This window comes from Marmota flaviventris, chromosome 2 (assembly GCF_047511675.1).
Source record: "Marmota flaviventris isolate mMarFla1 chromosome 2, mMarFla1.hap1, whole genome shotgun sequence".
Taxonomy (NCBI): domain Eukaryota; kingdom Metazoa; phylum Chordata; class Mammalia; order Rodentia; family Sciuridae; genus Marmota; species Marmota flaviventris.
In genome coordinates this window covers 115,540,516-115,568,127 of record NC_092499.1, presented here as the reverse complement: position 1 = coordinate 115,568,127, position 27,612 = coordinate 115,540,516, and the positions used below count along the sequence as shown (strand labels likewise).

General features: G+C 53.2%; 1 protein-coding gene across 13 annotated transcripts in view; it reads left to right on the top strand.

Moving 5' to 3' along the window:
• The window catches only part of Tle3 (TLE family member 3, transcriptional corepressor), a 48,572-nt gene extending 22,946 nt beyond the window's left edge, over positions 1–25,626 (top strand). For 2 of the 13 annotated variants that reach the window (XM_027923868.2, XM_027923877.2), the window contains 15 exons: positions 558–662; positions 8,596–8,800; positions 10,265–10,281; positions 14,190–14,309; positions 15,260–15,310; positions 15,916–16,068; positions 16,440–16,581; positions 17,127–17,326; positions 18,041–18,117; positions 19,049–19,298; positions 19,660–19,907; positions 20,883–21,030; positions 21,776–21,926; positions 22,747–22,823; positions 23,603–25,626. In XM_027923868.2, coding sequence (XP_027779669.1) covers positions 558–662; positions 8,596–8,800; positions 10,265–10,281; positions 14,190–14,309; positions 15,260–15,310; positions 15,916–16,068; positions 16,440–16,581; positions 17,127–17,326; positions 18,041–18,117; positions 19,049–19,298; positions 19,660–19,907; positions 20,883–21,030; positions 21,776–21,926; positions 22,747–22,823; positions 23,603–23,710 — 2,052 coding nt within the window. In that variant the 3' untranslated portion in view covers positions 23,711–25,626. The remainder of the gene's footprint in view (positions 1–557; positions 663–8,595; positions 8,801–10,264; positions 10,282–14,189; positions 14,310–15,259; positions 15,311–15,915; positions 16,069–16,439; positions 16,582–17,126; positions 17,327–18,040; positions 18,118–19,048; positions 19,299–19,659; positions 19,908–20,882; positions 21,031–21,775; positions 21,927–22,746; positions 22,824–23,602) is intronic. The other 11 variants (XM_027923938.2, XM_027923925.2, XM_027923903.2 and 8 more) reach the window with 11 other exon arrangements.
• Positions 25,627–27,612: the final 1,986 nt, after the last annotated feature.

The following is a 27,612-nucleotide window of genomic DNA, read 5'->3' as shown; positions in this document are numbered from 1 at the left end:
GCTGGGCATACTTTGTTTTCTCTCTTATGTAAACATACATAAACTTTTCTGCTGAATCCTCGAATGTAAATCGTAGATATTCCCACATTTCTCCACTAACTACTGTAGCTGTGCTAAAAATGGGGACCTCCTCCTGTAGACACTATAGTTAGAAAATTTATAATCATTCAGTAATATTGTATAATATCCAATTTATATTCACATTGCATTAAACAAAGGCTTTTGTTTTGTTTTTATTTATTAATTTTTCATGTATGTGGTGGAGGGACATGGCTTACCGAGTCATTTTTGGCACTTATCTCTATTTTAAGATGGAAAGCCATTAAAAGGAAGTTAACACATGCTCAGAAGTTAATACATGCTCATTTGCAAGGTTTTAAAGAAGAAAGTAAAATCACCCATCACCCCCTTTCCCTGTGTCCTGGGCCTGGTTAGTGGGTCTCCTGTTGTCTCAGGGCAGGGCTGTGTCCCAGGAGGCTCCTCTGGTGCTCTTCCGCCCACCAGCCTCCTCCTTGCTGGTCAGGACAGCCATGTCTAACCACCTATGTTCCCTCCAGCACCAGCAGCAGGTGGCTCAGGCAGTGGAGCGTGCCAAGCAGGTCACCATGACAGAGCTGAACGCCATCATCGGGGTACGTGGACTCCCCAATCTGCCTCTCACCGTGTGTATAGCCCTTTTATTCCTCTCATTTACCATAACCAGAGATGGACCCTGACCTTAGCTGGCCTCAAAGAATGGCGGCCCCAGGGCTCCGGCTTCCCCAAGCATCCCAGTGGGATCCATTTGGGACTCTCTTGCTTGTGACTCTCAATTCCCTCCAGGCCCCAAACTAAAGGAATGCCAGGCATGCCTCAAGTCCACTTCTGAACTCACCAGCCTCCTTGTCCCTTGACTTTGGTATCCCTGTCATTGAGGAGGGCAGTGGCCTGGGATCATCTCTGAGGCTAAGTTGACTGACCAGTACCTGGCCATTGCCTCATGCCTCTCCCGGGGCCTTCTGCCTCCTCCTGCAGAGGTCTGCCCTTCTTTGGCCGCCTGGGGTCAGAACTGTCTCTGCTGTACTATTGATGTGCATTATGCTATGGAACCTGGTTTGGGTCTTGCTGTCCCATGTGCTGATCTGCATGGCTGAGTATCATGTGCCCTCATGAATTCCATCAGGGGCACCTAGACAGGTCTTCCTGACCTCAAGTTCCATTCACCCAGACATGGGGAAAACAAATGGAACAAAAAAGTGCCCCGTGAGGCCCCTGCTAGTCTGACCACTCCATGGAAAGGGGAAGCCAGGTGCTCCTCTTCAGTAACCGTACTTGGCTCCCATTTTTTTGTGCATTTCTTGGATTCAGATAGGAGCCGCCTTCTACTTATTTCTTTGGTGTGAGGCTAAGGATATTTAAAATAAGCACCTGAGAAGTTTTTTTCAGTGACTTTGGGGTGTCCCTGTCCAACCACTTGTCCCTAAAATGAAGGGAGTAGTGGGGTCACTGCTTTCCCACCCACAAACCACTCAGTTGGTGTTTCCCAAGGATCTTATAGGAAACACAGATTCCGGGTAACTTGTCCCACAGATTTGTGGGTGGGGCTGGGAATCTGTGCTCCTGCCATTTTGTGGGCGCATAGTCAGATTTGGGAAGCAGTGGACTGGTTAGCTGAGGTCCCTTTAGCCCTAGCATTTTCTGAGTTAGTGATTGGTCTTCGTTATTTCTCTTTTTGTTCTTACGTGAGGTCATTATTTCAAGGTAGAATTGAGGCCCTGGGATTTTCTTCTGCATGGTGGGATAAATGGCACTTCCTGGCTTTTCAGTCTGGGGCAGAAAACTGGAGGCCTGTGTTTTACTCATGGTGTTTCCCTGCATGACCTTGGGCAGGCTCTTCTCTTCTTGGGCTTCAGTTCTGCATCTATAAAAGAAGGGGGTGGACATGTCATCTCTCTGGGTTTTCCTGGCTCCTACAGGACTTCTGGGAGATCAGAGTCAGCTTGGCAGAGTGATGGTGGTGGACACTGACCCTTCTTCCATCCTGCCATTGCGACCCATCTGAAATGGTTGGCGGAGGCACCCTGGTGGGCCTCTCCTCCTGGTGTTAGCACCTATTCAAGCTGCTGCTGCTGCTGGAGGGGGAGGGAAGTATTAGGCTGCTTTGACCCCTGCAGTGCTGGGGGGAGACTCTGTGGGAGGAAATACGAAGGTGAGCAAAGGGTTGGGCAGCACCCCCTGAGGAGAAAGCAGGATATTTTAAAAGTTTTGCAGCAGCATCTTCAGTGATCATCTAGCACAGGATTGTTCTACTTCAACACTATTGAAATTCAGGAGCAGGTAATTTTTTTTTGTGGTCCTGGGCATTGTAGGATGCTCAGCAGCATCCTGGACCTGCACGTGTTAGATTCAGTAGCCCCCCCACATGCATCTGTGACATCCAAAAATGTCCCTGGACCTTGCTAATGTCTGTGGACAAAAGTGATTGAGCATCACTGACTTAGCCCAATGCCATTGTTTTAAGAAATCTTTAGCAGCCAAGACAGGCCCAAGATCCAGGGCTCTCCCACTTGCCAGGTGCAGCTCTAGCATGGTGTCCTCCTCACTGGCCAGGGACTGTCTCAGTGGCTCTGCAGTAGTGGTGGTGGTGCAAGGGCGGGGCATGCACTTTGAGTTCCCTGCTCAAATCTCCCCCACCCCAGGCATCGTCTTAGGTTTCCAGGCTGAGTGCTTTCACCCCCTATAATGGTTACAGTGGGGTTCCCACTACCCCCTGCCTCTCTTTTGGGAATTAAAAGCCTCTTGTTAAAAAAAAAAAAATACATATATATGTATATATATTTACATTTGAAGAAAGGAATAAAATTGGGGAAGAAGCACTGCTTGGATTAGCTCCACTTCCTTTAAGTAGTATTTAGGAAGCTACAAGTTAGGTCAAGGCAGCTCGAGGCAGATATTGGAATTCAATTAAAGCGGACGAGTGGGGCCTGTGACCCCCATTTTCAAGGTAATTGCTTCTCAGGCTCTGAGTGAATGCAGCCGTCGCCCTGTCATTAAGCAGGCAGCCGTCTAATCGCCGTGCCTGACAGAGCCTCACCAGGCAGGAATTACGGACAGCTGAGGCATGCCCGCGCGGGAGCCGCGCTTCGCTGCACTCCAGCCAAGGAGGTGGCTAATCTAGTTGGGGAGTCTTTTATCTCCTCCTGGAGGAGCGAGGAGAGCAAGCCTGCAGCTGAGCTGCCCCTAGAAAGTGAGGAGGAGACGCATGACATGCCGGGGGTGTAGGGCCAAGGACTGCCAGAAGGGCAGGCGCTGCGGGATTTGTCAGTCTGGAAGGAAAAGCAGCCTCTGGCCAGCAGCCTGGTCTGGGAGTTAGCCATGTTGTTCCTCCAGGCCTCAGTTTCCCCACGTGAGGCGGAGGAGGATTGGCAGGTGTCACGTGGCACATCTGCTTCAGTTGTCCAAGGCCCTCTTGGGCAGGGAGTCCAAGGAATCTGAGATTGTGAGTCAGTTCAACTCAAAGAGAAATCAGTTAAATACGGCTGGCGTGGGCATGGCTGCAGCCAGTGGCATGTCTACCAGGAGGATTAGAGTCTTTCTGGGATCTTCTTTCCGATTGAGAAAAGCTGGAGTCAAGGTCAGGGTGGTGTGTGTGGAGAGGAGAAGGGAGGACGGATGGAGGGAGCCAGGCTTGCTGGCCAAACTCACCCACTGCCCTGCTGGACCACAGGGAGCTCATGTCCCCCTGGGAAGGCAGGCCCAAAGGCTGTCTCTCTTCCATTTGGGGTTGACAAGACCTGTATGCTCTACTCCTGGATCCACATTACTGGGGGATCCGTAGAAGGATAAGATTCCTCAACATGAGGTGGGAAGTGTGATACTTGGTCTGCAGCTTGTGGGGGGGCTGTGATCCAAGACCCCATGAGCTGATTTATCAACCATTTCCAGAACCCACTTTTTAGTGTTCTGTGATGGGCCAAGGCCTTTGCACTGGGAGGGGCTTTTGCCCGGTTGCCCGCGCGTGGATTGACCTGCATTCCCTGGGGAGTTATCAGGAGGAAGAGATACCTGTAAAGTGTTGACTTGTTTTTTTGTTTATTTTTGTTTCATTTTAATAGAGGGGGAGGAGGGGAAGGGAGGAGGTAGCTTGTCACAAACCACACAAGGACTGTGAAGCCCCACCTGAGGTTCTTTCCTCTGTGGCAAGGATGCTGATGAGCTGAATTCGGTTGGTGAGATCCTGCACAGTGGAATGGCACGGCAGCGTCTGTGCCCTCAGCCGTCGGTTTTGTTCAGCCAGGCAGCTGTGCTAGGGGAGGTCCTGCTGGTTTGTGTCCTGGCTCTGGTCGCTGCTGGCTTTCTGGACTTGCTCAGCCCCAGGAGCCATCGTTGCCCGTTTCTGAAGTGGGGATAACAAGGATTGTCGTGAGCTCGTAAAGCTGTTCCCAAACTGGAAAGTGGGATTCCGTGTGGAACTGTGCTGTGTGCCTGCCGAGCTTTGTGAAAGAACAATCAGAGGCCTGAGGATGTTCTCCCGCCCCTGGGGATCAGGGGTGTTCATTTTTTTGCATTAGGACCCTGTCTTTGCTTCTTCTGGCGGGAGCCTTTGCCCAGTTTGGCTCTGGAAATGAAGTGGTTAGACAACGTCGCCAAGTTTCACTGACATGGGGAACCTCAGAAGCGAAGCAATGCACCAGCTAGCAAAGGTGCACGGCAGGAGCAGCATTTGCCCAGCTACGCACACTCGGCAGCAAGGTCTTCCTGTCGTCTCTCCTGTGGGTGCCACACCTTCTGAGCCCAGGCCACAGTGCCTGGCGCAGATGCAGAGGACGGAGGACCCATGTACACCCCAAGAGATGTGGATTTGGACATGTTTGTGTTCTGACATGCAATATTTGAGGAGGGAGACAGAAGCACTAGGAGCCGGCTTGGTTCCAGGCTCCTGACCCCTCTTTTGGGGCTGGGGGTGGAAAGAGGAGTCCTTGACGTTCTTCGTGTTATGGATGGAGAAGTGCTAGAATTGAAGTAATGGTAAGGTGGGCTCAGACTGTGGAGTTGCTGCCATTTCTGTACCATGGAGTAGGCTTCTAGTTGAAAAACAGTGTCACCCTCTCACTCAGACATCACCGTGTTTGAGCATGTTGTGCTCTGAAGCTGGAGGATGTGTTGTAGGGGACAGAACTACAGCCTGAGGGTGGCTGCCTGCTGCAGGACTAAGGCTGTAACAGAGATGTTGAGTCAGGCAGGTCACTGCCAGCTGGACACTGCCTACCCCATCAGGGAGAAAACTTTATTTTATTCTGTATTGCAACCAAGATTATTATTGTTGGCAGACCCTCTGCCTGACAAGCCATGGCAACTGCTCTCTCCCTAAGCAAGAATCCTTGTGGTGTGGCTCTTCTGTCCCTGCATCCCAGAGTCTGCTGGGCCAGTCCTGACCATGCCTTCAGACCACCCCCAGGAGACTACAGGGTGGTTTCTGGCTCTGCAGAGCAGGTTTTTCTTGTCTTTAAAGATAAGAAACTTTTGAGTTTTGTACAGAAGATTCCTTTCCTCCACCGCAAAGAGAATGCTCCTTTCTGAGATGCAAAAACAGAGTGGCATTATCTTCATCTTGGAAGCCCAGCGGCGTTTGTCCCAGGTTTCTGGTGATGGTTCACTGGGTCATGTTTGAGGAAGCAGGATGCCCAACACCCTGCTGATGCTCTCTGTGCCAACTAACTGTTCTAGCTGCATCGCACTGGACCACAGAGAAAACGGATCTGGGAGGCAGTTGGTCCCCTTTGGACAGAGCTGACTGACTTCTCAGTCACTTCTTTTATATCGTATCCAATATTTCACTTATTCACTCAGAAAATGTGCCCTGCACTGTTGGAGCTTCTGAGATAGATGAGACTGTTGTCCTGGAGCTCAAAAGGTACTAAGCACATGTAAAGATGACAGAAAGTGGTGGTGTCTGATCCTTTCATCAAGTTTGCTAACGGTTGGTTGAACACGTCCTTCGTTTCTACGTAGCAATGTGTGTGATTCTCGTCCAGCCTGAAGAGGGGAGCTCTACTTTGGGGTCCCTTTGGCAGATGAGGAAGCTGAGGCCCAGAAAGGTCCACTGATTTGTCCTAAAACTCATCGCTGATATAGAGATGCAAGTCCACCCTCGGGTGTCTGGCTCCCAAGTCTGGGCTCTGAGAACCCTCAGAAGGGAGAGATCTGTTCCCACTGGGAGGGTAGAAAGGGCATCCAGAGGAGGTGACATTTAACTGGACACAGTTGAGCCTGGATGTTTGGGTAGGAGAGGAGGCCTTAACCTGGTCAGGTGAGAGGGTTTGGAACTATTCATCTACGTCTTTCCCTGGATACCCACCTTCAGTAAGTTTGGCTGTGTTCACTAACTCAGTGTGTGGAAGGAGTTGGCAGTGGCTGTAGGGAGCAAAGACACTTTGAAGCCAACTTCCCCCTCCTCTTTCTTGTTTCTTCCTTAAAGGGTCTTACTGGCTCTGCACTGTGAAAAGTGGATGAAATGCCTTCACCCTTGCTTCCTGGGATTTTACTAAATAGTCATTGCCAGCAGGTTAAAGGGCCTCACAGCAGCAAGTTTAAAACCATAGGGTCCCCACTGAGGGCTCATTGTAACTTGATATCTAGATGAGATTGTATGGTCCTGCCACACCAGGGAATACTAAGTAGTCATGCAAAAGGACAAGTTGATTTCTTTGGAACACTTAAATTAAAATCAGATTATCTAGTAGTCTGGTTGACGAGCCCATTTTTGTGTAGAAATACATTTAAAATTTGTAGATTATCATAAAGGAAAATCTAGACAAGTAACAGAATCTTCTAGGGGTGTGATTGAAAGATAATAAAAAAAAAGAACTTCCAAGTTTATACTCAGTTTTTTTCTTCCATGAGCATGTATAATTTTTAGAATATGATGCAAAAATTATATTTTCTCTGAAAGATGGCATGGCTCCCATTTGAGAGCAATCTGAGCTCTTTAGCTGGGAGGGTTGATGTCTGCATGGGCCCTGTGAGTCTGGCTGCAAGGACCACCTTAACCCTGTATCTGTTGTAGTAAATCTCAGGTAGATCTGGAGTCAGACCATTTTAGGACCAGTGGCCTCTGGGGCCAGGAGCATGGTGACCTCCGCGGCTGCCTTAACTTTGGGGTGGAGCCCAGGCTGACAATTTGCAGCTTAGTTGAGGGAGAACAAGGGCCGTTAACTTTCTACCAAACACATGTAGGCCTTCTTCATGTCTTGTTGTGTGTGAGCCATTTCCAGAAAGCCATTTCATGTTGACAGGTAAGCTCCCTGTCTGGAGTGAAGTCTTGATGTGAGATCTTTGCTCTCTGTCACTCCCCGACCCCCCTCCCCACCTCCTCTTATTTGAAGGACCTTCTTACAACACTCTTAGGATGAGGTTGATTTGAGTCCAAATCCCACTTAGCAGTGGCAGGACTTGTGTCAGTTACTGACTGCCCACTCTATCCCCCTAAGCATCCATCTGTCATCTGTAAAATAGGCACAGCCCCTCCCTTGCCAGGTAGTTGGAATGATTGGGGGTAGGGTCTGGAAAGTGCCTGGGCATTCAGTAAGTGTTGGGTTCCTTTTCTTGTGCTAATGGAGGAGAAAGGTGTGTGCATTGCTGGAGACCAGCATGCCTTGGCCCTGCCCCTGCCGCACCCATTCCTAAGAAATATTGGCCTGGTCTAGCTTGGTTCCTGGCACAGTTTAGGAATGATATGTGGCATATCTGTCTGTCTACTTGGCTGTGGGGGAGGAAGGGAACAGGGAGCCCTGAGTGCCCTGGGGAGCAGAGTCCTGGGTTGGGAGTGGGGAGAATTGCTGCTGTTGACAGGATTACTAAATTGGAGCCATGGGGGGCCCATTCAGAGCTCTGCCATTGCTAGGGGCTGTCCCAGTGCCTCCTGAGTCGAGTCGGGGGGGCTGTGGCCCAAGCCCTGTACACATTGTCTTACAGTGATCCTCTGCTGTAGTAGGTGGTTCTTTCCCCATATAACAGATGAGGAACTTTGAGGTTCAGGGAGTTGAAGTCACCTGCCCAAGGCCACACAGTTAGTTGCCAGTGTCCCCAGACATCAGCTCTCATTCCACTGGCTCCAAGTTCATCTTACTCATGGTGCTGTCTGCTATGACCTTCCCTCTCTTGGCTCCAAACCAGGCTTGGAGTGCTTCAGAATTAGGGAATCTCCCGTAGGATACAGCTGCAGGGTGGGAGGCTCTGGCTGCTGATGTTGAAGGCATGTACGCATGAATTGTGAGCTTAAAAGCAGATTCCCCTCCACTGAGAGGGAGCCCTGGTGGCTGTGTGGTTTGTAAATGCATGTATTACTTATCTCTGGCTTGGAAACAAAGACTGCGAAATTCTGTCCTGCAACTGCAGTGTGGGGCTGGGTGGGGTGCCTGAAGACATAAAATCTTTTATCTAAATTGCCGTCCATTAACAGACTTCCTGAGCATGTGGACTGAACTGGGGGGCAAAGGTTTGGGGGTGGTTTTCCCTCTGCTACCTCCTGATGGCGGGAGCGAGGGAGATGGGAAGAGGTAGTCCGAGCTCCCCTGCCCGTCCGCTCAGCTGTGCTCACCACTGACTTCATTGCAGCAGCAGCAGCTCCAGGCGCAGCACCTCTCCCATGCCACGCATGGCCCCCCTGTACAACTGCCGCCCCACCCATCAGGCCTCCAGCCTCCTGGGATCCCCCCAGTGACGGGAAGCAGCTCTGGACTGCTGGCACTTGGCGCCCTGGGCAGCCAGGCCCACCTGTCGGTGAAGGATGAGAAGAACCACCATGAACTTGATCATCGAGGTGCGGCTTGAGCTGGGGCTGGGAACTGGGTGGGGCTGGGCTGGGTTCCTATGCCTGCAAACCCCATGGTGTGTGGACATGGCAGGTGCTGTCACTCTAGGACTAGGAGTCAGACAAAGATTTGGAGTCATCCGTTGACTCCCTGGTGTGAGGAAACCAGCACCCCATTCCTACGCACCATGCCCCAGTCTAGCTTGTTCCTGGTGTTGTGCCCTGGCAGGCGTCTGTCCATTCCTCTGGAGCAGCCCACCCTTCATCGTTCAGCTTGCAGCTATGCCCTGTCCTTCGAGAGCTCGTCCAGCCCCTGTTCCCTTATGATGTCTTCCTGGTCAGATTGGGGACCTTTTTTCAAATTCCCATAAAAGTTTAAGAATTGTGGCCCCAATACCGTCATTTGTTGCTGTCCTTTTTGTTCTATCCCTGGAAAATATTTTGTCCTTACCAAGACCATCCAGTTTCTTGACAACAGGGACCAACTTTCTAGATATTTTTCTGAGCATATTCTCACCAGTACAGAAGCCTCAGGAAAGGTACAGAGTCAGTGCTCAAGTAGAGGAAGCAAGCACATTCCAGCAGGGAGGTGATTGGGAAACTGGAATCAGAACTTATTCTCCTAACCTGCATCTAGGCCCTGACCATGAAGACCCAGGAACCTACACTGAGTTGGGGCTTGAAGGGATTTCTTGGATCAGGGAAGGCAAGGGCCTGGCTCCGAGGCAGACCCTTCACAAAACTTGCCAGCTTGTGTGCTTTGCCCTTGGATATTTACAGAGCCACGTAGCCAATGCCTTCTGAGTCTCCTGGGCCCGGGGAATTGCAGTGTCACCATCTTGCCATGGCCCGGGCCATGTCCTGGGAACTAGAGGCCAAGTTTTTTGTCCCCTGTAGTAAAATGGTCCTTTTGGCCCAGGGAAAGGGGCCTCCACAGCAGGCAGGAGAATGGGAGCTACTGCTTAGCTAGGCAAATAATCAGGCTTCAGCTTCCAGGATCGTCTTGGCAAAGAAACAGAGGACAGTGTTAATTAAAAAAACAAGACAAAAGCCACTCCTGTATTCCTTTCTTTTCTTTTTTCCATAATGTTCTTAATTCCCAGATTTCATGGGTATTTTGCATAGCGTGATCCTTCCCAGGCTTGTGACTTTAAGAACCCTTGTCTGTTGAAGAGTAAACTGATGTCCTTGTGGCATGCTAGGAAGAGCTGGGCCAAAAGCCTCCCCTGGCCCACCCTGGGAACTAAGGAGGGGCACTGGAATTGGGTTGGATAATTTCCAAACTGAGATACATTGCCCACTGACCCTTCTTTGGCTGACCCTTAGAGAGTGCCAGGCCCTTTTCCCTTTGGAAGACCAGTGAAATGGGCTTATATCAGCCAGCAGGACTGAGGAAACTGACCTTTTTACTTTCTTTTTTGTTCTTTTTCTTGGGGGTCCTGACTCTTCTGCCCTGGCCTTCCTTCCCCAAAGAGAGAGAATCCAGTGCGGTAAGTGTCAGTGCTCTATACCCTGCAAGGTTGTGTTTGGGTGCTGGGAGGAGGAGGGATTGCTGGGCTCCTGGCCTGGGGGTTTGTCCTAGAACTGTGCACCCGAGACCCGCCTGTTGCCCACCCTGGGCTCAGGATTCTCTGTTGCTCTGTGGGTTGAAGCTGAGGGTTTATGATTTATGCGTGCCCAGGACTGGGAGAACTGGCTTCAGCTGATGTTCTGGTGACAGTGCCTTCATCCCCTGGTGGAGGGGGCATGGTTACTGTCCTAAAGTAGGAGTTGCTGTCACCTGTTGAGTGGCATTCAGTTACGGAAGTCCTTTATCTCTCCAGGCTTTTGGTACATCATTTATCAAATGAAGAGCTTTGGCTAAATCAGCTCTGTCTCTCATGTGAAACCAGGTCAGCTGACAACCTGGGTCTTCCAAGGGGCTTTGTGGAGCCACTGGAGCTCAGCCCAGGGCAAAGGACCTAGTTGTCCCCTTTGCCGGCCAAGGTTCTTACCCACCCTGCAGGCTGGATGCCTCCTGAACGATCCTGAATCCTCCACGGCTTCAAATGCCTGAGGCTTCTCCCTGTTCTGAGCTTTCACTTGGTTTAAGAAAGTGCTAGCAAGCAAGCATTAAGGCCAGGCCGCCTGCGTGTCTGCCAGCTCTGAGATTTGTTGTAAATCTTTCTGATCACACTGAGGCTCCGAGGTTCTGTTTCAAGTGAATAAGCCTTCTGAATAAGCACAGTGGAGTCTGGATAAAAAAAATCCTCCAGCGATTAGTGGAGCTATTTTATTCCTCATCGCCATCCTTGTATCTGGGGCCATCTAATCTGTTAGGATGGCTTTGGTTATTACCTCGTGTTAAGTAGGACTTGGAAGGTCAGGCAGTTAACTAACCATCTAGACAGCAGCCTCAGCGGGCACCTCCCTCTGTCCAGACCCATCTTCCCTCCCCTGCCCTCCCTTTACCCAGATAGGGTGCTGCTGTCTTCTCTCCCCATGCCCACGTGCTCAGAAATCCAGGTCCCGTTTTGGGCCAGGGAATGGCTAGGTACAGAAGAAAGGAATAATTGAAGCTGAAAATCCATTTTGATTGCTTCACTGTTGATCCTCGAACAGTGGCATTTTTGAAGAAGCTGTTTGCCTAGATAGAAGGAAGGCTGCAGTGGACACATTCAGGCTTGGCTCTGGTCCCAGCTTTATGAGACATAGGGTAGCACTCATGGCCTCTCGGAGCCTCAGTTTCCTTTTGCATAACACAGGAATAATAAGCCAGCCTTCTAGCCAGCTCCTCAGTGCCATCCGAAGGACTGCTTATAACAAGTCCAGATTTCCCAGGGAACAGTAACCTCTTGCAGGGAAACAGTGTTTGAGCCCAGCACCCTTGGGTCCTCACCTCATCTGCCTCCTCACCCTCATTCCTATTTGCTTTTGGCTTTGTGCCCCTGTTGATAAAAGTTTCTGCTAGAAGAAGCCCACAGGCACCTCTCAGGAGCCTGAGCTCTTCACTCCACAGCATTTGCCGACTTCCGCTCGGGCCAGACTCTCAGAGTAGAGGGGGCACACCTAGGCTGCGGGAGAATGGAGTGGGAGTGAATCAGATGCCATGCCCGGGCTGGGGTGGGAGGGAAGGCTAGGCCTGGCAGCTCAGAGTCAGGGCACTGGGGCTGTGGGCATGTGGCGATGGTGTCGGAGGGTGTAGACTGAAGTAATGAGCCTTTGGAAGCCAGGTTGTCAACAGATGAGGCCTACGGCAGGAAGGACAGGGCTGTGTCAGAGCGGGAGGGGGACGGGTGGACGGGCTGGAAACTGTCCCAGAGGGGTTAGTCTGGAGTCCAATTAGAGGTAGCTTCATTCATATTTCCTTGCCTAGCCGAAGCAATAAAAAATACTTAGTTTTTTGGCTGCCTGCCAGCCAGAGGCGGGCTGGATCGATGCCGCTAAATGCCTGACATGACTCTCCGGTAGCGGCGAGGGTTTTCAGCCTGACTGCATGAGAAGAAAGAGCTCGCTGTTCTCCCGAGCCGCGCACCGGGTCGCAGGGAGAAACACGAGCAGCCGCGCGCCCCCCTCCTCTCCACCCGCCCTCCCGCCTGCGAGGGGCAGCCAGCCCGAGGGGCTGGAAGCATTTCTGCTTAGCACGGGGTGGCCGCCACCGTCGGAGGAAATGAAATGAAATGACGGTGATTTTTCTGCCGGCGCTTGCAGCAGCTAATTGAATTGCGGCTGTGCGCGCATCGCCGCCGCTCTGCACGGCTGTGGGAAGGTTGAGCTGCAGTTCCATTATAGCCTCCATTTTTTCTTCAAGGCTTGATAACTCTGCCATTTTAATTTGCTTCAGGCAGAAACTTGGCAGGGAAGGGCTGCCCAGAAACCGGCTTAGGAACGGAAATTAAGTTCTGCGGCTGGCTCCCGCCCCGCACCGGCCCATCCCCTCTCAGCAACCTTTGCCCTTGCACCAGCATTGGCCTCCAGGACCATGAGGGGATGAGGAGTGAGGCTTCTCCCACTTGCCCTGGATGCCCCTTCTCTTCTGAACAGATGTCTCTCTGTCCTGCCATGACCCCACCACGCATTTCTCACTGCCTCGGGCTGTGGATCAGCTGGCCTTTTTCTCTCCTCTGGCTAGATTTGAACTCGTGGAGGGCAGGGACTGGTCTTGCTCATTCTGCCACCCAGTGCCAGGCCCGACCCACGGCAGGTGCTTTGAAAATGCTGGCTGGGTAGGCGAAGGGAGTAACAGTATAGTGCTCTTCTTGGAGAGGGGTGAGCCTCAGCAGCATCCTGGAGGGGCATTGATCCTCAAAATGTTGCTGTCAGGTACCCTTGCCAGTAGCTCCCCACTACCTGCTGACAGCCATGGACAGAAGTTGTTCCTGTCCCCTTCCAGGACAGCTCCATTTCCAGACCTGCCTGCCAGTCTACCCTATTCCCAAGTCTTTGATGCTCAAGGGTCCCCATGCTCCCTCTTTCTGTAGTTGAGAGAGATCTCCAGCTATTTCCAGGCTGGCAACTTCATAGGGCCCTTGCTTTCTGACAGAGGGGGACATTTCTCCCTGCCTTTGTGTTCCCTGCCTTGCAGAGGGAGATGCTTTGAAACATTAGGGTTTTTATTTGTCTGTGACCCTGATGTCTCTCTAGGTTGCTGGCAGCCTGGCTGTGGAGAGGAGTAGGATGGTCCCAGTTGCTTGTCCACAATTAAGAACACTGTTGATAGGCTGACACTCTTTTCCTACCCATTTCCCCATTCCTGTGGGATGATGATGAAGTACTGTTACATTTCTGTCTGTCGCCTCAGATCCATCTTTCAAGACTCAGGGCAGCTGTCCCTCATCCTTCCTTGGGGCAAATAAATGTGGCGGACATGAGAGGGGTAGTGAGCCACATAGGTGACTCTCACCCTATAGGGAGGGGCCTCTCAGGCTAGAATGCAAAGAACTCAATATTGAAAGACTAAATATTTAATAGTAGTGTCTTGCTACAAAAGTAAACGGGGAGCTGGGCCTGGCGGTGCACATCTGTTACCCAGCTACTCTGGAGGTAGAAAAGTTGAGGCCAGCCTAAGCAACATAGTCAGACCCTGACCCCAGATGTCCTGGGGGTGTGGCTCAGAGTTAGAGCGCTTACCTGGCATGGCATGCAGGAGGCCCTGGGGTTGCATCTTGGGTACCACCAAAAACAAAATAAAAAAGTAAGGATGGGCCAGAGCAGCTCCCAGGGAAGCGAGCTAGGGGTTAGGGAAGGGCTCAGCTCCCTGTCTAGGTTCCGAGTGAGCAGAGACACAGACATAGGGTGGAAGAGGCACTTTTCCCTCCTCGGGCCTCCTGTGTAGCCTGCGTTTAGCTGTGTTGGAGGTTGTGTGAGAGGTTAGGCTCAGGTACAAGGCTTTGACCCCGAATTCTCTTCTTGCTTCTAGAATAATTCAGTGTCACCCTCAGAAAGCCTCAGGGCCAGCGAGAAGCACCGGGGCTCTGCAGACTACAGCATGGAAGCCAAGAAGCGGAAGGCCGAGGAGAAGGACAGCCTGAGCCGATACGTACGTCAGAGAGCAGCGGGTACCACTGGACTGGTTGGGCAGGACAGGTCCCAGGCTGTGACTGAGCTGTGGCCTGAGCCCTCTGGAGGTCGGTTAGTGAGTCAGAGTTACAGGTGGGACAGGAGGCCTGCGGGGGAGAGTCATACACTCTGTGAGCATGCGAGTCACTGAGTGGAGTGGACAGGACTGTTGTCCTGGCCTTCCTGGGGTCCGGGGAGGTATTGGGCTCCTCCGTCAGTGGGCCAGCAGTCCCGTGCTGCCGTTGATGGTACTCAGGGAATCCCAGACTGCTGCTAGAAATGGTCCCCACAGGTTGGCCCTGCAGTCCTCACAGTCTGTGCCAGGCATTCAGCCTCTCAGCCATGGCTTCTAGTAGCTTTATAATGTGAGACCCTGTGGGAATGTGGCCATGGTGTCTTCCATTGCCAGGCTGAGCAGGACTGGGCTGGGATGGGCATGGGGACAGTGCCGTGCTGGGCCTCGGAGGACTTGCAGAGACCCACCTCAGTGCTTGGCTGCTCTGGCTTTGGATGTGTTGTGCACTCGGAGCTCAGCTGTGTTTCTGTGAAATGAGGCCAGTGGCCCACCCCAGAGTGGTGAGGACACCAAGATGAGAGTCACACACGGCTTCGTGATAGCGACTGTAAAGCCAGCTGGGAAGGAGGCTCCAGCTTCTGAGAGATGAGTGAAAGGGCAGGCTGTAGGGAGGGGATGAGAAGTATGGTCAGGGGGCCGGAGTCTGCCCAGTGGGCACAGTGGCAGAGAGGCCCCGGAGCCCAGGAGGAAGGCCGACTTTGACCTGGAATGCTGCTGGCACCGGGCACAGGGCACAGTAGATACAGCGAGGACTTTGGCATTTGGCAGAGGTGGAGAGCAGGGGGTGGCTCAGGCTGGGTTGGAGAGGGGAGGGTGTGGTCTCTTACTGGTCTGCTGGCTTCTCTTGGTTGCAGGACAGTGATGGGGACAAGAGTGATGATCTGGTGGTGGATGTTTCTAACGAGGTAAGGGTAGGCCCCTGTTGTAGGGTTTGGGGTGGTTTAGGATTGTTTGTTTCTTAGATTGACATCTGTTTTGTTGCCTGAGCAGAACAGTGAGGCCTCTAGTCTTGGCACATTAGGTGGGTCAGGAGGAGCGGGGCAGGGCTTTCCTGCATGGTGGCGGGGTGTTCGTAGACCCTGAGAACTTCCTGTGATGGATCTCCAGAGAGACCCTGAAAGAGCCCAAAGAGGGACCACCTTGTTCCTTGTAGTCTCTCAGGTCGGCTCTGCTCCATCCTCATGTTGAGGGAGAGTTGTGAGTTCCCCGCAGAATAGCAGCTGCCGTAGAGAAGCTACCCGATGCCAAGCCCAGCCTCACCAATTTGAGTCCTGAACTTGTGTTTGATCGTGGACAGCTCACTCCCCCCACCCTATCCTAGGCCTCAGTCTGCTCGCTTGTGACATAGAAGGGTCAGACTAAATTAATAGCTACGCCCCTCCTTGGGGCCCCCAGACTCTTAGCCAGACTCTCCCCATCACTCATGCCCTTTCTGAGCCCATTCTTAGGGAGGGAAGACTCTAGCCTAGGCGTGGCTTTCAGAGCATTTCTGTGTAACTTGTGTTTTTAGGACCCAGCAACGCCCCGGGTCAGCCCTGCACACTCCCCTCCTGAAAATGGACTGGACAAGGCCCGGGGCCTGAAAAAGGATGCCCCCACCAGCCCCGCCTCGGTGGCCTCCTCCAGCAGTACACCTTCTTCCAAGACCAAAGACCTTGGTCATGTATGTAGGGTCTGCTTGGTGCCTCCAAGGAGGTGGGGACAGAAAGGGGTAGGGAATGAGGATGCACAGAGGCCACAGCTGGAGTGGTGTTGACGAGGGAGGGGAGAGAGTGGAAAGGACCCGGCTATGGGCTTGCTCAGGTCCACGCCTGACCCTACCACCTGCTGGCTGGTGCTGCACTAGTCAAGGAACCTTTTTGAGCCTTGTTTGCTGCATCTGTAAAATGGAACCATGTCTTTCTGTTCAGCAGAGGGTCCAGAACTGGGGTTGGGGCTGAGCTTCTTGTGGGGATGGTATTAAGTGCTGTGCTAGCTCTCAGGAGAAGAGGGGTCCTCAGGACTTCCCTTGGTCTCTACCTCTTCCCTTCCCAGAATGACAAATCCTCAACGCCTGGCCTCAAGTCCAACACACCAACTCCAAGGAATGATGCCCCGACCCCAGGCACCAGCACAACCCCGGGGCTCCGCTCAATGCCAGGCAAACCTCCAGGCATGGACCCGATAGGTATAATGGGTAGGCACCATGGGGCTGGGTTGATCTGATGGTGTGGGGGGAGGGTTGGCCTCGGGCCAGGGTTGGAGCCGCGTGGCTGGGCCAGAGCACAAAGAGTGTCCAAGCTGGGGTTCTCCTAGGACCTGCCCTTGGCTTCATAGTTAGGTTTGAGGAGGACTTGGGTGCGCCTTCAACACTCAGGTCAGGGATTCCTGGGCCACTACTAGGCTGCATGTGTGGAAGGAGCATCAAGTAGGTCAGGGCACCCCGGACTTGTTTCTGCCCCTGCCATTAGTTTTGTAAGGCTCTCAACAAGCCTTCTCTGGGCCTCCATGTCCTGTTGTGTAGAAAGAGGTAGATGTGTCCCAGCTATAGCTTGCTCAGGCTCTGAAGTCAAGGGTCCCCTGTGGGTGGGTTCAGTGCTGGAGGACTCCCAAGAGCAGGCAGCTTCAGTATGCAGGAAGGATTGCTACTGCGCAAGGAGGTGGCTGCAGTATGGTTGGGCAAGAGGGTGGGGCCCACTCCCCTTGATGCCCACCTCCCCACTGACACTTACCTTCTTGTAGCCTCAGCCCTGCGCACGCCCATCTCCATCACCAGCTCCTATGCCACACCCTTTGCCATGATGAGCCACCACGAGATGAACGGCTCCCTTACCAGCCCGAGCGCCTACGCTGGCCTCCACAACATCCCGCCCCAGATGAGTGCCGCCGCCGCCGCTGCAGCTGCTGCCTATGGCCGATCGCCAATGGTGAGCTTTGGAGCTGTACGTAGACCTTTTGGCTCCTTTTTGGGGGACTGGGCAGGGAGTAGAGAGCTGGTGGAGGTTGCAGTGGTGCTCCCTGCATGCTAAAGGGAAACAGGGGTCTGGAAATCAGACAGCTGCCCTAAGGAGAACATTTATGGGAAAGAGCTGTGAGGGTCCACTGTGGGGTTGCGTGGGTTTGGTTCCATCCCCGTTGCCCGTTGTGTAACCTCCCACAGGGCAGCCTTCCTGCAGGCATTGCTCCTGGCCACTCTGGGACATGGGCTGACAGCTGCTTCCTGGGCTCAGGGCGGGGTGGGAAATGACGTCCACCTGGCAGGTTTGGGAGGTGGGGCTGGTTGTTACAGCTGTCATGATAGAGGATCAGTTAGGATCTGGGTTGGTGGAGAAAGGCCCCTTTTCGGGACAGTTCTGTCCTTACTTCGTATACCTAGGGTGGTCTCCTTTCCATCCTAGTAACAGGCTCACTGGGGCAGCAGGAGGGGCAGGGTCAGCTGGCTGTGCCTTGTGGCACTGGTTCAGAGTCAGAGGTCTGGACTGCACTGTCCTGGGCAAGGCACTTGGCCTTTCTAGCCAGCTTCCTGTGCTGTGCTGTGCTGATGCCCTGATCCTGAAGAGGCTGAGCTGAGTGGGCAGGGCCCAGTGGGTGGTAGGGGGCAGAAGGGAGGGGCTGTATGGTGGCATCACTAACGGCTGCCTTGCCTTTTCTTGCAGGTTGGTTTTGACCCTCACCCTCCCATGCGGGCCACAGGCCTGCCCTCGAGCCTCGCCTCCATTCCCGGAGGGAAACCGTAAGCTATGGCTGTGTTTCTTGCATGCTTCACGAGGCTGACAGGGGAGAGTACATCACCCCATCCTCCCGTCCCCTGAGCACACCAGCTTGCCGGGCTTTGTCTCCCCTTGGAAAGGTTTGGGTCCCTCTAGAGGCATTTAGGCCCGTGACCCTGGGAAACCACCAAGTGTGACCAGCCCCAGAGGCTTCCTCCAACAGGAAACCAAGAGGTGCTGAGTACAGTCTCTGGCTCTGGGAGGGAAGGCGCACTTCTAACCAAAGCCATGGGGCTTTTGTGGGTCTTGGGGACCCCTTTGGGATCTACCTGCTGGAAGGGAAAGGCCACCAGCCTTGCTAGACTTATCCCTTCCCTGTCTCCAGTGTTCCACCCCCCACAGGGCACACTTCCCCTTTGCCCCTCACCTCCGTGGGCTGTTGGGGAAATAAAAGGCTGAGTAGACATTAGAGATGCTGCCTTAGGCTTTCCCAGAGCTCACCTCATCAAGGAGGATCTTGAAGCCCACTGAGAAGGCTCCCTCAGAATCCCGGAACAGCAGGCCATCCAGCTGTGGCTTGTGGCTCTGATGAATCCCTGCAGTTTGGTTTTGGAGGGGCAGGCAGATTCCCCTCCCTGCCACCACTGACTCCTAAAATAGGCGGCATTTAGCTGGATCCCGCTAGGACCAGAATGTCAGGGGACTTTATAATTGTTGGTAAAGGGTGCCTGTGGGGCTTGTGATCCAATTTGGAATGAGAATATAAGTGAGAATAAAGTTCAAGGTTGGAAGGTGAAGTAGACCCATCCTGGTGGACCCACCTTCCAGTCACATAGGGTTCCTGGATTTAAAGATTTCAGGGCAGGACACCCAGTCAGGAGTGGTTCACACTGACTGGGATGGGACCTGGGAGGCAGAGATGGATGGCTAGAGTGAAGTTTCTTGCTTTTTCAGAGCCTACTCTTTCCATGTGAGCGCTGATGGGCAGATGCAGCCCGTGCCCTTCCCCCATGATGCCCTGGCAGGCCCTGGTATCCCAAGGCATGCCCGCCAGATCAACACACTCAGCCACGGGGAGGTGGTGTGTGCCGTGACCATCAGCAACCCCACGCGGCACGTCTACACAGGTGGCAAGGGCTGTGTGAAGATCTGGGATATTAGCCAGCCGGGCAGTAAGAGCCCCATCTCCCAGCTGGACTGCCTGGTGAGCACTCCGGGGCTGCAGACGTCTCCAGCAGGAGTAGGAGAGCGGAGCAGCCTGGGCTAGAGGCGAGAGCCCCAGACCTGGCCTGGCTTAGCCCTGGATTGGCTGAGCAGCTCTGGGCCCTCGTTTTGCCATTTGCAAGTAGAGATGATCCTGACCTCATGGAGTATTTGAAGGAGCGGGAGAGAATAATGGAATGTAAATTTGAAAACCCAGGGGCAGCCTAGTAGCTGCTATGTTTTAGGGGGGGGGGGGCTGGGAGCTTAGGTGGCAAGGGGGCGAGGGTTCACTAGATGTGACTTTCAAGGTGCCCAGGAAAGGAAGTGTGGACAATGCTTAGCCCTGCCCCTTCTCCCTCTAGAACAGGGACAACTACATTCGCTCCTGCAAGCTACTCCCTGATGGGCGCACACTCATCGTGGGTGGAGAGGCCAGCACACTCACCATCTGGGATCTGGCCTCACCCACACCCCGCATCAAGGCCGAGCTGACATCCTCCGCTCCTGCCTGTTACGCCCTGGCCATTAGCCCTGATGCAAAAGTCTGCTTTTCCTGCTGCAGCGATGGGAACATTGCCGTCTGGGACCTGCACAACCAGACCCTAGTCAGGTGAGGTCACAGGAGGGAGCATCTGCCTCGTCCTGCGGGTTTTACACCCACCCAGCCTGGTGCGGAGTCCTGCTGTGGCCTTGCCCTGTCTGCGGAGTGGGGTAGCCAGGGCAGTTTGGATGAGAGTGCCCTGGCAGAGAGACAGACTGGCCTGCGAGGGACAGGGGAGGGAGGGCTGCTTGGGCCTGGGAGATTGGAGGAGGCTATGCAGAGGTGGTGAAGCTGGAACCGACTTGGGAGGGACACAGCCAAGAGGATGGAAGAGGTCAAAGCAGAGAAACAGCCTCACTTGGTGGTGTGACATGGGGCCTCAGAAGCACTGCTGCTCAGCTCTGCAGTGATGACCTGTGCAGGTCACCTTACCCTGTGTTTACTGGGCACAGTGTAGGTTGCACTTCGGTGCAATGGCAGACAGCGGTGCCTGGCCTAGAGTTGGTTCTCGGTACCCACCAGCTGCCTGTATTCCTCATGGTTGTTTGGCACGTTTGTGGCCTCAGCCTGTATTCCACAAAGGTCAAGGAGAATGGGTCAAGACAGCCCAAGACATGCAGAGTGCAGGCCCAGGAGCTGTGTCCTAGACAGGGGGCCTGCCTTCTCTCTGTGAAGCGCCTCACAGAATTCTCCAGGGCCTTTCTGCCTTCTTGGACTTTGGACCACCAGTCCCACCACCTCCGGAGTAGGGTGGGCTCACTAAAGGACCCACCTGGAGGGAACCAATCTCAGGATCCTGTGCCAGGCCCTTTGGCTGCCTTTCTTTTACAGGGGACCTGGCCCTGGGCAAGGCCTCTGAGTGAGATGGGGGCCCTGGCCAGCTCGGCTTCTGGCTCACCAAGGGATCATGCCACGTGTTGCAGCCCCTTTGGGCCTCAGTTTCCTCCTCTGCTGGCTCACAGAAAGAACTGGCTGACTCCCTGGATGGCCACCAGTCAGGGATTGTCTGGGGGCTCATGCTTACTCCCTGCTTGGCTTTCATAGGCAATTCCAGGGCCATACAGACGGGGCCAGCTGCATAGACATCTCCCACGATGGCACCAAGCTGTGGACTGGGGGCCTGGACAACACCGTGCGCTCCTGGGATCTGCGGGAGGGCCGGCAGCTGCAGCAGCATGACTTCACCTCCCAGGTGTGCAGCCAGGCTCCTCTCCTCCCACAGAGCTCCCTTCCCCTCCAGGGCCCCAGTACCTGGTTCAGGGGACAAAGGACCCTCACAGGGTCACCATTGCCAAGGGACTTGGAACCACCCTGGGCCATGTGGGAAGGCTTCCTGAAGGAAACAGCAATGAAACAGAGTGGACAAGACCCTGGACCTAGACACACTTGACCCGCCTGGGGATTTAGCTCCCAGCTCCACTCCTGTTGAGCACTCTGACCCCGGTTTTCTCATTCATGGCGTACAAATAATAGTCGTTCCCTGCAAGGCCTAGTGTGACTCCTGCCATGCTCCTGAAAGCCAGGGCTACCAGTCTGGCTCATAGACAGCATCAGTAAGTGCCAGGCATTGCTGTTTGTTGTTATTTTATTACTTGTTTTAATATTTTGACCCTGAATATTTAGTACTTTAGTGTTTTATTTATTCATGTTAAGGAGAGACCAAAGTCTCAGGGGCAGAGGATGCCCTTGGACATGAAGTGTCTGTGCTCCTCTGAGTTTGAACCCGGGTTCCACTGCCTCCTCTCTAAACCTGGCTTTTTTATCTTTAGATAAAATGACATCCCATCCCCTTGGGTCAGTGGGCAGGTGGTCATTTGGCTTGGTCTGTGAATGGCTGGGGATGGGTCGGGAGTTTGGCCCTGGGTACCTGAGCAGGGCCTTGGGGAACTGCCCCATCCTTGGAGGGAGAGGGTGCTGAACTGTGTATGCCCCTGCAGATCTTCTCACTGGGTTACTGCCCCACTGGGGAGTGGCTGGCTGTGGGCATGGAGAGCAGCAACGTGGAGGTGTTGCACCACACCAAGCCCGACAAGTACCAGCTGCACCTGCATGAGAGCTGCGTGCTGTCCCTCAAGTTTGCCTACTGTGGTGAGCCTGGGTCCTGGCCTGACAGGGCTTGGGGGAGGGCTGGCATCCTGGCCCAGCCATGTATGCCGAGTGGTCCAGAACTTACAGAAAGAGCTCAGCCCAGGTTGGTGTCCCTTCAACACCCTTCGGGGATCTTGTCCTCCATCCTGTTCCTCAGAGGCACTGAGCTCTCAGGAAAAGGCCATAACTTGTCCTCAGCAGCCTAGGGCAAAGGAATAGACACGAAGCAGTCCAGGTAGCTCCTCCCGGTGGCTGGTGGCTACGGCCATAGGCTTGCCGTCTGGTAGCCTGCTCCCCACCCTGACAAGCCATCAGACCAAGGGCACACCTCACCTGCTCTAAACCTCAATGAGGTTCTCTGAGGCAGAAGAGAGCATGGTGCCTGCCACATAGTTTTGGGGGGAGCATTAGTGTATTAGTGTGGATCTGTGGTCACGTGCCCACCTGGAGGAGGTCGCCTGGGTCTCCAGGTTGTTGGGGCTTTGCTCCTTCCAATACTTTCTGCCACCTTCCAGTAGTAAATTTAGGAGGGCCAGTTGGCCTTAGTGCTTTCAATGGAGAAGTGTAAAAATTGCACTTACCCTCAAATCCTACCTTTTCCTGTCCATCCCAGCCCCCTATTCCTGCAGGTGGCAGAGAGAGATGTTCTTTGGGTTTCCATGTGTTCACTTGCAAAATGCTACTCCTGAGTGGAGAGTCACACTAAGCCCTGGTTAGCGGTCCTTGGGGTGTTTCCATGGTAGCCAGCCATGTTGGGGCAGCTCTTGCTTGAGAGGGCAGCAAGCCATACCCTAACTATTCCTTTGGCTCCCCCCTGCAGGCAAGTGGTTCGTGAGCACGGGGAAAGATAACCTTCTCAATGCCTGGAGGACACCTTACGGAGCCAGCATCTTCCAGGTATGCCCACCTACACGTCCTCTCCATCTGACCTGAGGCAGGATCCACCACCACTGTGCCCACTGTGCGGGAGGCGAGAATGGCGGGAGGCAGAACAGGAAGAGCCTGGAGCTAGGAGCAGACCTTCCAGGCCCTTTTCCTGCTCCTACCTGATAGGCACCCAGGTTGGGTTTTGCGGAGGAAAAGGCTTAGGGACCACAGGGGACACCTATTTTGTTGCTAATGGCTTCTGACTCCTGAAGATGAGGGCTTCTAAGCAGGGGGCTCTTTGGGATCTAGAGCTTCCTCACCAAGCCACTCACTTCCTGACCCCAGGCTGAAATGTCTGGTATCCCATGTGTCACGCATGTCCCTTTCGGAGTCTCTAGTTAAATTGAGTGCTTCAAAGTTTGGGTACCAGTCCTTTTCCTGGCCTGTGGGGCTGAGGGTCTGGCAGGCTGAAGTCTGCTCCAGCTCAGAAAGTCTCAGAGGGAGCGTCCCGTCTGAACTCTGAAGAGGCGCTCACCTCTGTCCTGTTTCCGTCCTTAGAACATATTCTGAAAGTCCCGTGGGAGCTGTCAATGAGCTTTTCCTAGTGGCAAGGCTGGTGGGAGGCCCCCTAGCTGCACACGCCTCCAGACCCACCCTCTGCTGGGCTCGGGGTGGGAGCTGAGACAGTGCAGCGGGGCGATTTCATGCAGAGAGCGTTGAAATGGTCTGAAGGGCTCCAAATGAATTCCTGTCTTTTTTTTCTCCCCACACCCCACGCCTTCCTGCTTCTCGTCGTCTCCCTCCTCCAGTCTAAAGAATCCTCGTCTGTCTTGAGTTGTGACATTTCAGCGGATGACAAATATATTGTAACAGGCTCTGGTGACAAGAAGGCCACAGTTTATGAGGTCATCTACTAAACAAGGACTCTAACAGGGCTGTCCAACTCTGGGAGAAACCATCTCGGCTCTGACAGGGAGACCCCAGTCGAGGCCCCTGAGGATGGCGGAGGAGGGGCCGTGAGCAGCCGCGCTCCGGGCTGTGCTCCAGCGGGCTGAGAGGGCACGTGCCCGCCATGGCCCGGACTCCTGGGCATGGATTGATGTGTCTCACAGACTCGGATGGATTCTCTTCTCCTCCTCCCCCTTAACAATGCTGGCAGATGCTACAAATAGATTTATTTGGAGGCTTGTGGCTCCAGTTCCCCACAGACACCCTCATGAATCTCTGTCTCTTCCTCCCCATTCTTTTGACCTGTCCCCTCCCTGCTTGGGTGGGGGACAATGGAGTGGACCACATTGTTGTGCTGGGGAGGGGGATCTCGTTCCTGATTGTGCAGTGCACAAGATTTGTGAAAACTGTAAATAACAGACTCCTGTGGTGGACTGGTCAGTGGGGGAGGAAGCCCCTGCCCAGTGGGAGCTCGCCGTGTATTTCGCCTGCTGTATTTGTGATCCACTCGTGGTGGTGGCTTTTTGTTTTTGTTTTTGTTTGTTTTTTAAACAGAAGTTCCCATCAGGGAAAGGGACAGGGAGGGAGTAACAGGAAGAAGGGGTTGGAACAGGGAGGAGAGTCCTGGGATCGGGGAAGGACCTGCAGCGGCCAAGCAGACTGGCACCTAACACCAGGTGAACGCGCCTCATGCGGGTTTGGCACCCTAGGCAAGCCTTGAGGGAGTGCCAGATGGACAGACGGACTGAAGGACAGTGCTGAGACCGGGCCGACCTGGGTTGATGTCCGTAGGGGACAGCTGGGTTTCCCTCCGCTCTGTCTGCCTCTTGCCCTGTCTCGAGTCTCCCTCTCTCTCAGGCCTCTGGCTCCATCTTTCTCTCCTTCTCCTCTTTCTCTTTGGTGCACACTGGGTCATTGTGATGAGAAATGGAGGTTCAGAGGAACTCCCTCTCCAGCCTTTCTTAATCTTCCAGATGGATGGATGGACACAGCCTGGAAATGACACCACGGTCGAGGGAAGCATAGCAACTCAGCTCAGGGAGCTACCAGAGAAAAACAGCAATGGATGTGGGTGCTTTTTTTTTTTTTTTTTTTTTTAATTTGAATAAAAAGAATTAGAAGTGATGTCTTCTCCCCCTTCCTGCCTTCAGCCCCTTCCTCTCTCCCTAGAGGGGACAAGCAGATTAACCTACAGGGTTATAAAGTCTGAGCAGGTGACTTGCCCTCTTCCCCTCCTGGGCAGGGCAGAGAGGGCCGGGGGCAGGGAGATGTCCTGGTGCGCTGCGGTGATTCCTAACAGCTCTCAGTCTCTTGTGGCCCACAGAAGTTCCAGGTAGAATATGGTCTCCTGCGGTTGGTTACCAAGCTTTGGTACCAAATGTTCTGAGGTATTAGGATGTTGGGTTTTGGTCTTTTTTTTTTTTTTTTCCTTTAAAAAAAAAAAGAAGAAGCTAAAGGCAGTGTGAGTCCTGGGGGTGGGCTCTCCATGGATGTAGCATATGGAAGATAATTTTTATACTGCATTTTTATGGATTATTTTATAATGTGTGAGTTGGTCTGGTGAGGAGGAGGAGGAGGGGCTTCTGTGAAAACCGCCCATCTTCAGGTGTTCCTGCGGCTGAGCAGCTTCCGGACGTGACGTGGAGGTCGTGGCTTGGAGCCGGCACAGCACCCTGTATCTGTCTGAGATGGGGACGCAGGGCGTCTGGAGTCTCTGTCTCTCTCCCTGAGTCTCAGATGTTCATCTGCCACCTCTTGTTAAGGCTCTAGCCCGGAGGGAGGGTGAGGGTAGAAGAAAGTTATTCCTGAAGAAAAAAAAAAAAGAAAATGAAAAGTCATTGTAATGAGCTGTTTTTATATTTTTAAAAGTTACTATTTAAAGGTTGGTTTGATTGTTGCGTTTTAATTGCCTTTCCCCCAGCGTGCCAGTCATTCCCAAGGAGAGCTGGGCCACCGTTGGCCTCGAACCCCGCGACCAGGGGCAGCTTCCCTGGTCAAGCCACACATCCGTAAACGCGAGCTTTTCTCATTTTAAGGGACTTTTCCTCCCCCACCCCCAAGGTAGGAGTCCCAGCCTGTGTCACCTCCCCGTCTAAGGCAGCAGCAGGGTGGGAGCTGGGATTGCATCTGCCCAGATAGGTGGGACAGTGCCCTGTAGGGAAGGCAGGCCACAGGGTGACATCAAAGAACTGACTGTCCATGAAAGACTTTGGGGGAGAAGATTAGTGAACTTCAAATGTCTGTGAACATTCAGACCTGAAAACCTGAACTGTTCATTTTAAAGCTTAACATGTTTAAACGTTAACAGGGAGACACTCAGTCTGATCACAGGTGTGTCTTGAGTGGTGAAGGAAGGATCTTCAGAAGGGGCAGGCCAAGAAAGGCAGGTCAGTGTCCCCAGGGAGATAGGGTCAGATGGTAGGGCCAAGCACACTGGAGCCCACAGAAGTCCTAGGATCAGTTCCTGGGTGCTTGGACTTCAGGCAGCATCTGGTAGAACCGGGGACTCCAGCTCCTTAATTTCTCCTTATAAATCAGCACAAACAATTGCCAGCTGTTTCATGGAAGAAAGGAAATAATTTTTTTTTTTTAAAAAAAAGAAGTGATCTCAGAATGAAGCATAGTCTTTATGCAACAACTAGAAAGGACAGCTGCCCTCTGGGCTTACAGAAGGGTAGTCGGATAGGGTTCAGTCCTACCCCACGGAGGGGTTGCAGTCTCCCCTTCACCTCAGTCCTGACGGTTGCCCCATCTTGAGGAAACCTGGTCCCTCTGCACTGCCCCCTTCTATGTCCAGTTCCACTTTGCTGCAGTCAGGATAAGATTGGAGATAGGACTTACAGGCCCAGGTGGGTGGAAAAGGAAATATCTTAGTAAATGCACAACCTCCAGGTTGGTCCCAGGAAAGAAGGCCAGCGTTACTCCCATTTCCTAGAAGAGGAGACAGCCTCTGAAAGGCTGCTCTATCAAGATTTCCTGGGCCTGGTCAAGGATGGAAAGATGACTGAGACTTTTGATTGTTGCCATAGAAGCGCAGTTTGTGGGGAGGGGCCATGCAGGGCACAGAGCCTCCAGCAGACATTCCAAGTATCATCTGTGTCAGCCATAATGCAAGCACCCAGCCTCACCTGAACTGACGCTCACACTGCGAGGGCTCCCTCCCTCTGCCTCATCTCCCCCACCATGGCTGTGCCATGTCCTCTGGCACACCTTGCAGTTGATCCCTGTGCATGTGGAAGTCTGCTAAGTGCTTGTCTAATCTGTGAGGAGGGACCCACCCCTAAGGAAGGCAGCTTAATCCACTACCACCACATTTATCAGGTAGAGGAGGCCTGATACCATTCTTCCAGTTTTTTCGTAATCACCCCTAACTGCATTTGCTCTCTGAAAAGATCCAGACTTGCATCAGTCAGCATCTGCAGCATTTCCCTGCACCTGTTTGCTTGTCTTGTCTTCCCAGCTCCACTAGTTCCCTGGAGGGCAGCACGCAGGCGTCATCTGCCCAGGGCAGTGCTAGCAAATGTACAAGCTAGCTCTACCAGCTCCAGAATTAGCCTTCTGAGTAACCGCCTGGGAGTGCCGTCAGTGATTAACGTCTGCAGTTCTGTCAGTTCTATTGTGTTGCTTTTCCCAAAGCAAGATATGTTAAAAAAAAAAAATAACAATTGGGAGCCGCACACTGTGAGCAAATGAGGCAGGTTGAAGCAGGAGGATCACAAGTTCAAGGCCAGCCTGCACAACTTAGCCAGACCCTGGTCTCAATAAATAAATAAAAAGGACTGGGATATAGCTCAGAGCTACAGCACCCCTGGATTCAGTACCAGAAAAAAATTTTAAAAAAAAATAGAATGGGGACAGGGCTGTCAAGAGG